The following is a 13,447-nucleotide window of genomic DNA, read 5'->3' on the forward strand; positions in this document are numbered from 1 at the left end:
TCCTTTTTTCTTTATTTTACTTAAAGTTTGTAATGTTGTGAATAACCTCGGAGCTTGTTAGTTTAGTTCATGACTTAGAAACCTTATATGAAGAATGTTATTCAATCCCTATAAAAATGTAAATGCTTCTGCAACCAATGCAACTGAAAATAGTGGGTGGGAAAAAACTGTTGCGTTCTACATCATTGTTCAAGAAAGAGATCCAATCAAACAACTAATCTAAAACCCCCAATAATGCATGTGATTTATATAATTATATACCATATTTTATCAAATGTACTGTATGCTTCATCAGTACAGACCATATTTTAACTTTTTATTTTATTGTCAATAACATGTATGATTGATGGACAAGAAAGGGAGAGAGAAAAGGGGATAGTCATAAAATCTACTCAAGTCATCTTTTGAAATGTCATTTTAGAATGGCATTGTTTATATTATATATCCATGTGCCTTCATATGAACACATTGTATATATAATATTAAATAACAATGTGACAGATCATAAATATCAGATTCATATTTCATATTTCTTATGCTTCTTTTGCATATAACTCCATAATGCAGGAAGCTTGGAAAGAAGTTTATTTTGTCAGAACAGAGAACAATTTGGAAAATGTCATAGTCAAAACATGCTGTTCCTGTCTGTATGCATGCACGCATTGGCTTCAACCTCACTGTAACAAATGGATTCACACCTACTATAACATTTTGGTTGTCTTGATTTATTTATGTCACATCTAGATGTGTTTTTGTTCATGTTTTGTGTTCATGTCTTTTATTTTGAAAAGTGTTTCCATGTCAAGTTATTTCCTGTTTCCTTTGTCACGTGATTTTTATGTTTCCCTCAATGTTCATGTGTCTTGTTTTCATTGGTTTTATTGTTATCAGTTCTGTCTTGTCATTGGTTATCATTGTCATGTTTCTCCCTTGTCCATGTATTTAAGCCTCATGCTTGCCATTGTCCATTGTCAGGTATTGTGAATGTAACTTTGTTGGATTGTTCATTTCATGTCATGATAACGTCAAGTTCATGTTTTTGTATTTTGTTCAAGTTGGGATTTACGGTTTTTGGATTTCACGATTGTTAATAAACTGCACTTCATCACACATCATCGTCGTCTTCGTCTGCCTATTATTGCCTCCATCATTACTATTTATTATACCATGACGATCTGTTAAAGTAACGTGTACTATATACTGACCGGTATACCGGCCAGGCTGAATATTTGGCTTATATTTGACCATTTTCCATTTATTGGTATCGGCCGAAATCCGTGTTCACTTGGCCGATTAACAGAAGTGTTAACCTTCCCTTGCTTCAGTTCCAAAATCTACTAATAGATTTGTCAAAGGATAGAAAGTGTTGATTGTTTTCAATGTTTTTTCTTTTCAAGTTTATACAAATGTGGGCAAATATTGCTTGAAATAACAATATTGATTTGTTTCACTTTAGAATTAGTTGTACATCTGATTTACTGTTGTTTAATTGGATTATGTTTATCTGCATTTACAGTATATCGGCTATCCTAGTATTTCTAGATATCGGTATTGGCAACGGCCATTGGAAAACACATATTGGTAAACCACTACTATATACATACCTTGGCTTTTCTTTGTCAGTGTTTTAAATTAGCTTCTGAGGTCAGTGACTGTTTTTATTTTTAACCTCCAGTGGGTGCTATTATACTGTAGAACCAAAAAGTTCCAACTGTACAACCCTCTAGCGCCACCCAAGAAGGAATAAAACCAAAAAAAAAAACAAAATGGATATTAAAAACTATCTTAAACTAAAGGCATTTTTTTTCCGTTACCCAATAGTAAAAAAATACATCTATCGGCACCGATTAATCGGTAAAACCGATATATCGATCAACATCTAATATATAAATATATGCTAGAAGCTTTATGATTTGTTTTGTACTCCTCAAGCATTTCAAGTCAGCATGAAACTGTTGCAACCCATTTTATTTTCATAATGTGATGTCTTTCTAAGTGAAATGGGATGTGCAATGAAAAAAAAAACTGTAGGATGTATACTGTCAATACTGTTTATGATATTTCTTACATTTATTGATATAATTGAAAGTGGGAATTCCACACCAGAATGGAGCCAGACCTGAAAGAAAGTTTGCAGTCAGTTATGTGATTTTGTAAAGCTATCTGTGAAGCAAAGTCATTTCAGTGGCAGAGCTATATACAATTATTTGCAAAGACAACCTTTTTTTTTTTTTTTTTTTTTAACAATATGTGCATTTGTGAATTGTGCATATCAAGACCATGAATGTATTAAAAATGTATTTGTCAATTTTCATTTAATTTTGAATTTAAGAGCATAGAACTAAATTAAGCATCCTTAAAAAGCATGTGACTAATACAGAATATTTAACCAACATAATCTATCAGTGCACACAACCAACACTACACTTACCGTCTGTAGCATCCACTACAAAGGATCTCGTCGGAATAACAAGTTCATGTCCTTTTGTGAGATGATTCTTGTTTTTTTTTCACTTATCTGTACACACTTATTGCTAATGATCCTTTATTTTCTTGCAATCAGCTCAATCACATGTTTAATCTAAAATCACCATATACAGTAGAACACATATTCTTAAACCAATGTATGTACTGTTGGGTCCTTAGCATGTATTTGGTCCTGGTGATAGGTGACCATCAAACTGCTTGAGGAAAATCCCATTCGGAGGTGTTTCAGTTTAACACTAGAGGGTGATAAAGCTGAAGGTTTAGAGGGTCAGCTGGCCTCGTATCCGAGCTCTTGATCCATTCATTTAACCCTTAAGGTTTAAACATGTCCTACTCTGCATGTGCCAAGTTGAACATTTTTATCCCTGTTTGAATAAACTATGGTTTTAGACATCATTCATGTCCACATGAATGTAAAGCGGGTAGGACTCCTTTACAAATGTCATGTTGAATAAAGGCTGTTGTCAAATACATCACTCACAGCAGGGGCTCATTCTCTTGGGGCAACGGGTAGCATGTTATAACTGATTACATAATACTTGCCTGTGCAGTTTAATATGACATAATGGTTGACGCTGCCAGATCAAACCATTCCATAAAACATTCCATTAACAGTCTCGTGGCAACAACAGGGAAAAAATCATTAATCACACAGCATTAAAGTGCAAATCTTAACTGGTGAAGCTGGGTGACCAGTATATATTTATTAATTAGTTTTTCTGGTAATGCTGGTTAACCAAGGGATTCTTGCTGGTTAAGCTAGTCAAGAAGCCTTATTAGAACACCTGTATCCAACCGTGTTTTCATGGATAGAAGACAAGTTGCATTAGAAAAAGGCATTAATTTACAATATTTTAGCAATATTAAAATGGTTAATATAGTTGTTTTTTCTCCCACACTTTTTTCCCTTTGAAGCTTTTGGAACTGTTTGACAGTGAAGATCCTCGTGAGAGAGAGTTCTTAAAAACGATTCTGCATCGCATCTATGGGAAATTTCTGGGTTTGCGTGCCTTTATTCGGAAACAGATCAACAACATTTTTCTAAGGTAAGAAAACATATATGGGTTCCTTGATGTTCTTATTTTGACCTGAGGTTGATCACATAACAGTTATTTGAATTTATTTCTATTTTAAAGTGATAGTTCACCCAAAAATGAAAATTATCTCATCATTTACTCACCCTCATTACATTCTTCTGTAGAACACAAAAAAATATCTACGCTCTATTGGTCCATTCAATGCAAGTGCTGATTTTAGCTCCAAAAAGCACATAAAGGCAGTATAAAATAATTCATACAACTCCAGTGGTTTAATCCATGTTTTTCTGAAGCGATATGATAGGTGTGGGGTGAGAAACAGATCAATATCTAAGTACTTTTTTTTTACTATAATTGTCCACTGTCAACCACGCTCCTTTGCATTCTTCATGTATATCGCCACCTACTGGGCAGGGAGGAGAATTTATTGTTAAAAAAAAGGAATTGAGTAATGATCTGTTTCTCACTCACACCTATAATATAGTTTCTGAAGACATGGATTTAACCAGTGGAGTCATGTGATTTTCTTTTATACTTCCTTAATGTGCTTTTTGGAGCTTCAAAGTTCTGGTCACCATTCACTTGCACTGAATGAACCCACAGAGCTGAAATACTCTTCTAAAAATCTTGTTTGTGTTCAGCGGAAGAAAGTTATACGCATCAGGGATCACATAAGGGTGACCCAAATTTTTGGGTGAACTATCCATTTGTCTACTTCCTTAAATTCAAGTTTGCATTACAACTCTGCATCCTGTTCAAATCCATGACATGAATTGAAATGTAAAAGGCGTTCTCAATTTAATACTTAATGGCATACAATTCTTGTATCCATATTTTTAACTGCATGTCTATAGAATGGTCAGAAATGCAGTTCACTGATTGCTGGTCTGATTCCCCAGATTCATCTATGAAACTGAGCACTTTAATGGAGTTGCGGAATTTTTAGAGATTCTGGGCAGGTGAGCTTTTGTTTCATGTTCTTCTCTAAACAAGGCATGCTTGTTCTACATATGGATGCTGTGTGGTTAGAGTGCATTTGGATACAGCAGGTATTGAGTAAGTTTGTTGGGATCAGGTTCAATCTGAATATACAGTTGAGGATTATCAGCATTGTAGACTACAGTGAACTTATTTAAAAACCTCTCAGGTCATCGTTTCATCAGTTGTGTCACTGTCTTTGTAATTGCAGTATCATCAATGGCTTTGCTCTGCCACTAAAGGCTGAACACAAGCAGTTCCTGATGAAGATTCTCATTCCTCTGCACACTGCCAAAGGACTAGCACTGTTCCATGCACAGGTACTGCAACACCATGCAAACACTAATTCTTAATAGGAGGCAGATGCGGCAGATGCTGTATTTTTTTATTTGTTGTTTTACATTATGAACTTTCAAAGGCCTCAATGTTATTTGCAAAATAAACTGAAACAAGTTAATCTGGATCAGGTCTTGTATCACTTTCATTTTGCAATAACGACTGACTGACTGTACATTTTCCCACTGATTACATGGCTACTGGCCAAATAAATACATTTGTACATGAAGTATTGATTTGAGTTCAAATGATTTTATTATGTGAGAAGAAAAAGGCCATGAAGAAATACGAGATACATTAATTTAGCACACAGTATTTCAAAGAGCTGTGTAATAAGGGAATTTATTGGTCACTCATTATTAATAGAATTCAAAATGCCTCCTTTATATGGTATATTTAGCTTTCTGTGTGTTGCTAGAAGTGCAAAGATAAATGAAGTCACCTTATAGTCATTGGTCACGTCTAGTGATATGGTTTGTATCCATTTACAATACTGTAAGCAGATATTTGTTCAGTTAGAAGATACCATTTGCATATTTGCCTTGTCTATTGACTGAATTAGCAAATGTTTGTACTGTCACCGCTCTTATCTTGTTCTTTTTCAGCTGGCGTACTGTGTGGTTCAGTTTATAGAAAAGGATCCCACTCTCACTGAGGCGGTACTGCTCACCTCCACTTCCACCCTCACACCTCCCCACTACATCCACACCACCCCTTTTTCATTTATTTAAGAACAATCTGTAGTCTAAAATTTTAACCCTATATGGCACTCATTAAAGACTGTATGATTATCTTTTTGGCTACACACTGGGTGTCTTATGATGTTGTAGTTGTGCAAAAAATGAATTTTGTGTTTGGTTAATGCAAAATAACTTTCTTTCAGCTGGAAGAAATGTAATACTTTACAGTTGAGATTGTGAGCACTGATGGCAAAACATTAATTCGATTTTATCGGGGGCCTGGATAGCTCAGCGAGTATTGACGCTGACTACCACCCCTGGAGACGTGAGTTCGAAACCAGGGCATACTGAGTGACTCTAGCCAGGTCTCCTAAGCAACCAAACTGGCTTGGTTGCTAGGGAGGGTAGAGTCACATGGGGTAACATCCCACGATTAGTGGTTATCGCTCTCAATGGGGCACATGGTAAGTTGTGCATGGATCGCATAGAGTAGCATGAGCCTCCACATGCTGTGAGTCTCCGTGGTGTCATGCACAGTGATCCACGTGATAAGATGCGCGGATTGATAGTCTCAGAAGTGGAGGCAACCGAGACTTGTCCTCTGCCACCCGGATTGAGGTGAGTAACTGCGCCACCACAAGGACCTACTAAGTAGTGGGAATTGAGCATTCCAAATTGGGAGAAAAGGGGATAAAATTATTGTATCTTTTAATTAGATTTTAACAGTGATTTTTGTGGGGAAAGCAAGGCAAAAAAAACGACACACACTAGCTTTTAAAAGTTTGGAGACGTGAAGACTTTAGTGTTCTTGAAAGAAATCAATGCTTCTCTTCACCTCGGATGTATTAAATTGATCAAAAATACTACCTTAAACATTATTAATGCTGCAAAAAATTATTACTGTTTTAAATAATTGTTAAAAATTCTATTAAATATTTTGTAATTATTTTTTGTTTTTTAATAATAAGAAAAATTATAATATTAAAATATGCATATGCCTAATTTTAAGTAGGCATTACTACTACATTAATAATAGTTTTGAAACATACATTTAAATTCTTGTCCACTCACATGAGATGAAAAGTTCAGTCATATCAGAACCTTATAAAAGCTGTTTTATTCTACATGAGGAGGGTTGCCCTCATGGGGGGGCAACCATGTTAGGATGCATGCCAATCTAAATAATACTCGCTTAAACTCAGTATTTGCCCTGTTATTGCCCTGTTATTGGATGCTTTCATTCATGGATTAAATTAATCCTGGTTTACTGTGCATAGTAAATTTCTACAATAGCATCTGTAACTGAAAACTACTGGATAGATTTTCTGCTCATTTCGAGGACAATAACACCACCCTCGCAATGAGAGCACTAGCGGCCAACGCTACAGAGGTTAGTTCACTCTCCGTCTTTGTTGCGGATGTAACCCGATCCTTCTGATGGGTGAACATCCGTAAAGCCGCGGGTCCAGACGGCATTCCGGGCTGCATCATCAGAGTGTGTATGAACCAACTGGCTGGTGTTTACGGACATTATCAACCTAAACATCAACCATTGTGCCTGTACCGAAGAGAGACAAAATCACTTGCCTAAATGACTGGCGTCCTGTTGCTCTGACCCCCATCATCAGCAAATGCTTTGAGAGGCTAATCAGAGATCACATCTGCTCTGTGCTGCCCACCTCTCTGGACCCATTGCAGTTTGCCTACCGCAACAACCACTCCACTGATGATGCCATTGCATCTACACTACACACTGCTCTCTCCCACCTGGAAAAAAGGAACACATATGTGAGAATGCAGTTTGTAGACTACAGCTCAGCATTCAACACCATAGTGCCCTCCAAGCTTGATGAGAAACTCCGGGCTCTGGGCTTAAACAGCTCGCTGTGCAGCTGGATCCTGGACTTCCTGTCAGGCAGACGTCAAGTGGTTAAAGTGGGCAGCAACATCTCCTCATCACTGAACCTCAACACTGGAGTTTCCCTGTAAACACATGACTGTGTGGCAACACATAGCTCCAATACCATCATTAAGTTTGCTGACGATACGACGGTGGTAGGTCTGATCACTGTCAATGACGAAACAGCCTACAGAGAGGAGGTGCACACTCTGACACGCTGGTGTCAGGAGCACAACCTCTCCCTCAACGTCAGTAAAACCAAGGAGCTTGTAGTGGACTTCAGGAAGAAAGACAGAACACAGCCCCATCACCATTAATGTGGAGAGTACCAGTGGAGAGAGTCAGCAGTTTCAAGTTCCTCGGTGTCCACATTACTGAGGAACTCACATGGTCCGTCCACACTGAGGCCATTGTGAAGAAGGCTCACCAGTGCCTCTTCTTCCTTAGACGGCTGAGGAAGTTTGGAATGAACCAACACATCCTAACACGGTTCTACACCAGTACTGTAGAGAGCATCCTGACTGGCTGCATCACCGCCTGGTACGGCAATAGCACCTCCCACAACCGCAAAGCCCTGCAAAGGGTGGTGCGAACTGACAGACACATCATCGGAGGTGAGCTTCCCTCCCTCCTGGACATATACACTAGGCGGTGTGTGAAAAAAGCTCGGAGGATCATCAGAGACTCCAGCCACCTGAGTCATGGGCTGCTCTCACTGCTACCATCAGGCAGGAGGTATCGCAGCATCAAGACCCGCACCAGCCGACTACATGACAGCTTCTTCCCCCAAGCAATCAGACTGTTGAACACTTGATCTCTCACGATCAATATATCAGCACTGCACTTTATTAATAGAATGTGCAATATAACTTCAAATATTGAGTGGTAAATGATTGGTTGTGTTGAGCTAGGAATAGTTTGATGGCAAAGTGTCCTACAAACCAATTAGATCTTTTAAAAGTGCTGCAGAAAGCATGGGATGAAACCTCACCAAAATATCTTAATAAACTGTCTGCTAGAATCCATAAAGCATCATTGCTGCAAGTGTAGGATTCTTGGATGTCACAGAAGAAGAATGTGTTAGAAATTTTATTTAAAAGGCTCATGACTTGCCTCTTTTTATTATTTTAATATGTTCCTTGAGGTTCACTTATAATATTAGTAAAGGTTATTGCCCAAAAAACAGTAATATATTTGTAAAATGTTCCACCCTCATTCTGACCCTGTCAGAAACGCCCTGTTTTGGTGCTGCTTCTCCTTTAAGACTTGATAGTAAATGGCCACTGTTGATTGGCTCTCTGCTCTTGTCTGATCTGCTCTCACCTTGCCATATCACTGCTTGCCACTACTGAGTGGGGCTACAGAAGTGATGAGGTAAAGAAGTTGTTGATGTGTTTTTGTGGAGGTAGTCAGATGCAAATCAAACTTTGGCGGAAGTAGAGAATGAGTCTGTAACGCAGTTCAATGGAAAGGAGGAGGTGAGAACCGGCTTGACAATATAAATAATAGTTTTAATGAAAAACGTAAACAAAAGACACAAACACACACATGACGGTCAGCTGCCATAAACGATCTCTCTCCCACACAACAGTCCGCAATCCGCCTTTAACCCTTTCAGAGGCTTCATTGGCCTGCTAAGGGACCAGGTGTGTAACATCACGACCCGGCCCCGCCCTCTGCCCTGTCACAGAGTCGTTTCGGCAACTTTGTTGCAACAAATGCTTTTTGGCAGTGAGGAGGAAGTTTTGAGTTCTGAAATTTCCAATATGTTTTCATAGGACAATGACCTCTTATATAATGTTGTCATAAGTACCGGTACTTCAGTAACAAGTCGATACTAAAATAAACAAGCTTTAACAATCACACTGGGCCATGTAGCGAACTGTTTGTCCACAGAAGTGAAGCTCTCGTCAAAAACACATCAAAATAAAAATGCGATTCAAGATAAAAGCTTGATTCAAAATAAAAGCTAGATGCCTGAAATTGAAGAAATTGCATCAGAAATATATTAGTAAAACGTTTTAAATATAATAGTAATTTGTAACATTATGTCTTTACTGTATTTATTGGTCAATTTAAAGCATCCATGGTGATTTAAAATGATATTTTTAGGAAAAAAAACTACTTTTCAAAGTGATTCAAAGCTTTTGAACAATAGTGTAGATGTTTTCTAGTCTATAATTAGTAGGGAGTTTGCAACTAATTTGTCTTGAAATGCATACATATTACTGAGAATTTCCCTCTGGAGTAACCTGAGGTTAAGTGTCTTGATCAAGGGCCCAATGTTTGACTGTACAACCTTTACCAGACCAGATTTTAAACCACTAGGCTTCGACACCTTTAGAATAGATACTCAAACCACATTTCATCAGACATTGTAGAGAGTGAAGATGCTGAGGTGCTTGTGTTGAATTGGTATTCGGTTTCATGTCATTGCCCATCTGCGTTTCAACAAAATATATTTCTCAGCAAAAATATTTATACAGTTGCAGCTGTGTTTGGTTGATCAGCCATGCATGAACAGTGAATACATCCTGCGGCAAACACAGGGACCAGTGCTCATCAGTGTAGAACTTGTTACCAATTGTGTTTCACTGGAAGCATTATCATGCTCATGGGCTGCACAGGACCAGATCCCCCAATGGTGTTGAAGGCAGGGTTGTATACAGTATTTTGATGCAAGCAGTTGTGCAAAATTTTGCTCTGATCATTCAGCCACCCACATTAATTCTTTTGGACAGAATTTTAAGGGGGTGCATTTATTAATTGATTGCTGTATAACGTTAAAGATCTTTATTTGTACTTATTTTATGATGTACATGCATGTTACTTTTTTCCAACATCAATTCTTAAAAATTGCTAAGTTTACCATTCTTTTTCTGTTTCCTCTCAGGTGATTCGTGGTCTTCTTAAATTTTGGCCCAAGACATACAGTCAGAAAGAGGTAAGCGCATCTGATAACTCTGACTTATGGTCCAGTGGTTACAGAGAATAATGTGTGCATGGTATTACTAGTAAAATATACACAGTATACAGTGCCAATATTGCCATTATAACATAGCATATCACATTGTCCCCCTCTTCCTTACATTTTCAATAACTGCACATAATTTTACTTAATAATTCTTAAAACTAATTTAAATGAAATGTTTGTGAATAAATTTATGTTTCAGACTTATATTATAAAATATTAACCACTGACATATAAATGAATTTAAAACTGCACTATGTAACTTTGTGCTCTTTAGCGACATCTGTGTTGAAACTTAAAATTGCAAGCAGATATGCGGAAGAACACTGATGGAAGCATCAGTCGTGTTTCGGCACTGCTCTTCTCGCGGATGAATCTCATGGTTTAAGGTTACATGGACATCGCTTGTGATCATGACTGGGAGATATTCAGAGCTGGAGTCATAATGTGCTATTTTCATGATGATATTATTTTACATTTAAACATTTAAAACTATAACATTACTTGTTTGATGAAGATAAACAACACTCTAGTGCTGGGTAATTTAATGCGCTAATAATTTCTAAAAAGAGGTCATGCTGCCTGCATGAAACAAACAGAGGCACCTTTGTACAATGTGTGAAACTTCACTAATGTTTTCCCCCAATTTCTGTGGCTAATTAACATGTATACATGTTTAGGAGGTACAGACTCAACATGACTGCACATCCTAGTACAAAAATGAATTGTGTGGAGCAGTGCATGTTTCGTTATGCTTTCCTAACAGTGAGGAGCAATCTCACTGTAACACAATAACCCAAAGCTGTCAGCATGTCCATTGATTTTATGGCATATGTGCTTGTATCAAAGATTAATACCTGTAAAATTGTGTCTTTTTAACTCTATCCACAAAAACGAAAACATTTGAACATGTCAATTTGTATTTAAAATGAATGGTGACTAACCTGTTCCTTGCCAGTTCTTTTAAGACAAAGTGTAAATTAAATATATTTATGATGATTTTAAACTTTTTTGTGATTTATTATGTAGCATAATTTAATTGCAATTAATCACAATTAATGTCAGAAAATTGTGCGATTAATTAGTTAAATTTTATCGATACCAGCCTTAGTATTTACATATTTTGAATGAATAAATGTGACACTTATAGTGCTTTTCTGACACTACACTCAGTCATATAAACATACAAAACAGGGGATTCTCCTCAGTCGCTAACAGTTACCAATATATTTTAATATTACTATTTAAGTGTTTTATCTACTCTTAATGTTTGTATTTTACTACACTTATCAATTTTGACAGGTGAAACTCTATCATATAACAGGTGATATGGCTGATAAGCGTTTAATGGGAGACTTTATTATATTTATATTGTACAGCCTCAATTTATTATGCAAGTAATACCGTAATACTACAGTATTCTATTCAATGCACACAATAACACTGTAAACTAAAAATATAAAACGAGGGTTCAATAATGGAGATAAACTATACTTTATTAAACATGAAAATAAAATTCTTAAATGTGCAATATAACAATTACAGGAAGTCAATTACAGAAGTCATACAAATTTGTAAACATGTTACAGTAACATTCCCCGACAACATGGATACATGGCGATCAGTTAACACACAAGTAATGTTTGATTCATAAATACATGACGAGCAATATAAGCTTCAACAACTCTACCAGAAAACATAACCAAGCATTATAGCAGGAAAACAACTTAACCAAACGGATAACAGATATACATCCATCCTGACTGCAGCGATGCTGTCCTGAACTTTGTGAGTGTTATTGAACTGAAATGAAGTTCTTATTTATCTTATTCTTATTCTAGCCAGTTCTTATTTCCTGTGTTTATGGATATGTCGTTATGACGTAAGGATGAACGACATAAGCCAGCAATTTCATGGCAAATCTGACCCAACAGCTCAAAATACAAAGCATTTTTATAGGCTTACCGTGGTAAGTCTGGGGAAGGTAAGGACATTGTTTTGAACACAAATTTATTAAGTACGCCATTATTGACTTTTAAGTCAATAATGGCAATTTGTAATTCTTTAACCAAAAAATCTTAGGTAGTGCAGCTTTAAGCAAAAATCTTTTGATCGGGTTTAAGAAAAAAACAATGATTTTAAAGAATCTACCTGTATTAAATCTGTATTAAATTGATCTTAGTGAAATCGGAAACAGTAGGTTGATTTTTCTTTTGGTAAAATCTGTCTGTGCCTAACGAAATTTGATACACTGCCTCCAGTGGCCAAAGTGGTAAGTGTTGTTGTTCGTATGAGCATGTGTGAGCTCCATTTTCTGGCAAAATGAACACGGAGTGGTGTTAAAAGGGAGTCGCTTAATTTAGTATTTGTTTTCAGGTGTACAGGATGTAATACAGTGAAGCAGAATGCATATTTTATAAACTGTACTCCCCAACTCAAACCCAAATACTAACCATCAGTGGAGAAAAATGTAAAGTTTGAGTGGGAAAATGCAACCTCCGAATCAGGCTCTTCACTGACTATGCTAACACGATTATTTCCCGGTTTCAACGTGGGATCTAAAACCTGGGACTCCCTGACACAACCGCTTCTGATCGCGCCACAAGGAAAGGTAAACATGCTTGAGCTGATGCAAAAATAGGTCTGATGGGAGATGGGACTTGTCAGGGAGTCTGTATAATGTGGTCAATCCTAGAGTATTGGATCTTCTGGGAACAACAGGCAGACATTCTGTGTGATCATGTTTCAAATATTCTAAAGAACATGAGGGAATGTAACACATCTTCAGTTTTATAGATGGTTTGTGTCTCATGGGTTCCTGTGTTTTGTTTCTTCTCTGCTGTATTCAGGTCATGTTTCTTGGGGAAATTGAAGAGATCCTGGACGTTATTGAACCCACCCAGTTCAAGAAGATCCAGGAGCCCTTATTTCAACAAATCTCTAAATGTGTAGCCAGTCCCCACTTTCAGGTACAATGCATCAATAGGACTGACGATTAGTGTTCTTGATTTACTGAATAAATGGTTGTACTTTTTTGTTTTAAATAGGTGTTATTAAA

General features: G+C 37.0%; 1 protein-coding gene across 1 annotated transcript in view; it reads left to right on the forward strand.

Annotated features, from left to right (window-relative positions):
• LOC127624228 (serine/threonine-protein phosphatase 2A 56 kDa regulatory subunit alpha isoform-like) overlaps positions 1–13,447 on the forward strand; it is a 39,677-nt gene that overhangs the window by 19,114 nt on the left and 7,116 nt on the right. Inside the window, exons 5-10 of the mRNA XM_052098954.1 lie at positions 3,403–3,533; positions 4,424–4,483; positions 4,714–4,822; positions 5,444–5,497; positions 10,312–10,362; positions 13,239–13,358. Of these exons, the coding sequence (XP_051954914.1) occupies positions 3,403–3,533; positions 4,424–4,483; positions 4,714–4,822; positions 5,444–5,497; positions 10,312–10,362; positions 13,239–13,358 (525 nt within the window). The remainder of the gene's footprint in view (positions 1–3,402; positions 3,534–4,423; positions 4,484–4,713; positions 4,823–5,443; positions 5,498–10,311; positions 10,363–13,238; positions 13,359–13,447) is intronic.

This window comes from Xyrauchen texanus, chromosome 30, assembly GCF_025860055.1.
Source record: "Xyrauchen texanus isolate HMW12.3.18 chromosome 30, RBS_HiC_50CHRs, whole genome shotgun sequence".
Taxonomy (NCBI): domain Eukaryota; kingdom Metazoa; phylum Chordata; class Actinopteri; order Cypriniformes; family Catostomidae; genus Xyrauchen; species Xyrauchen texanus.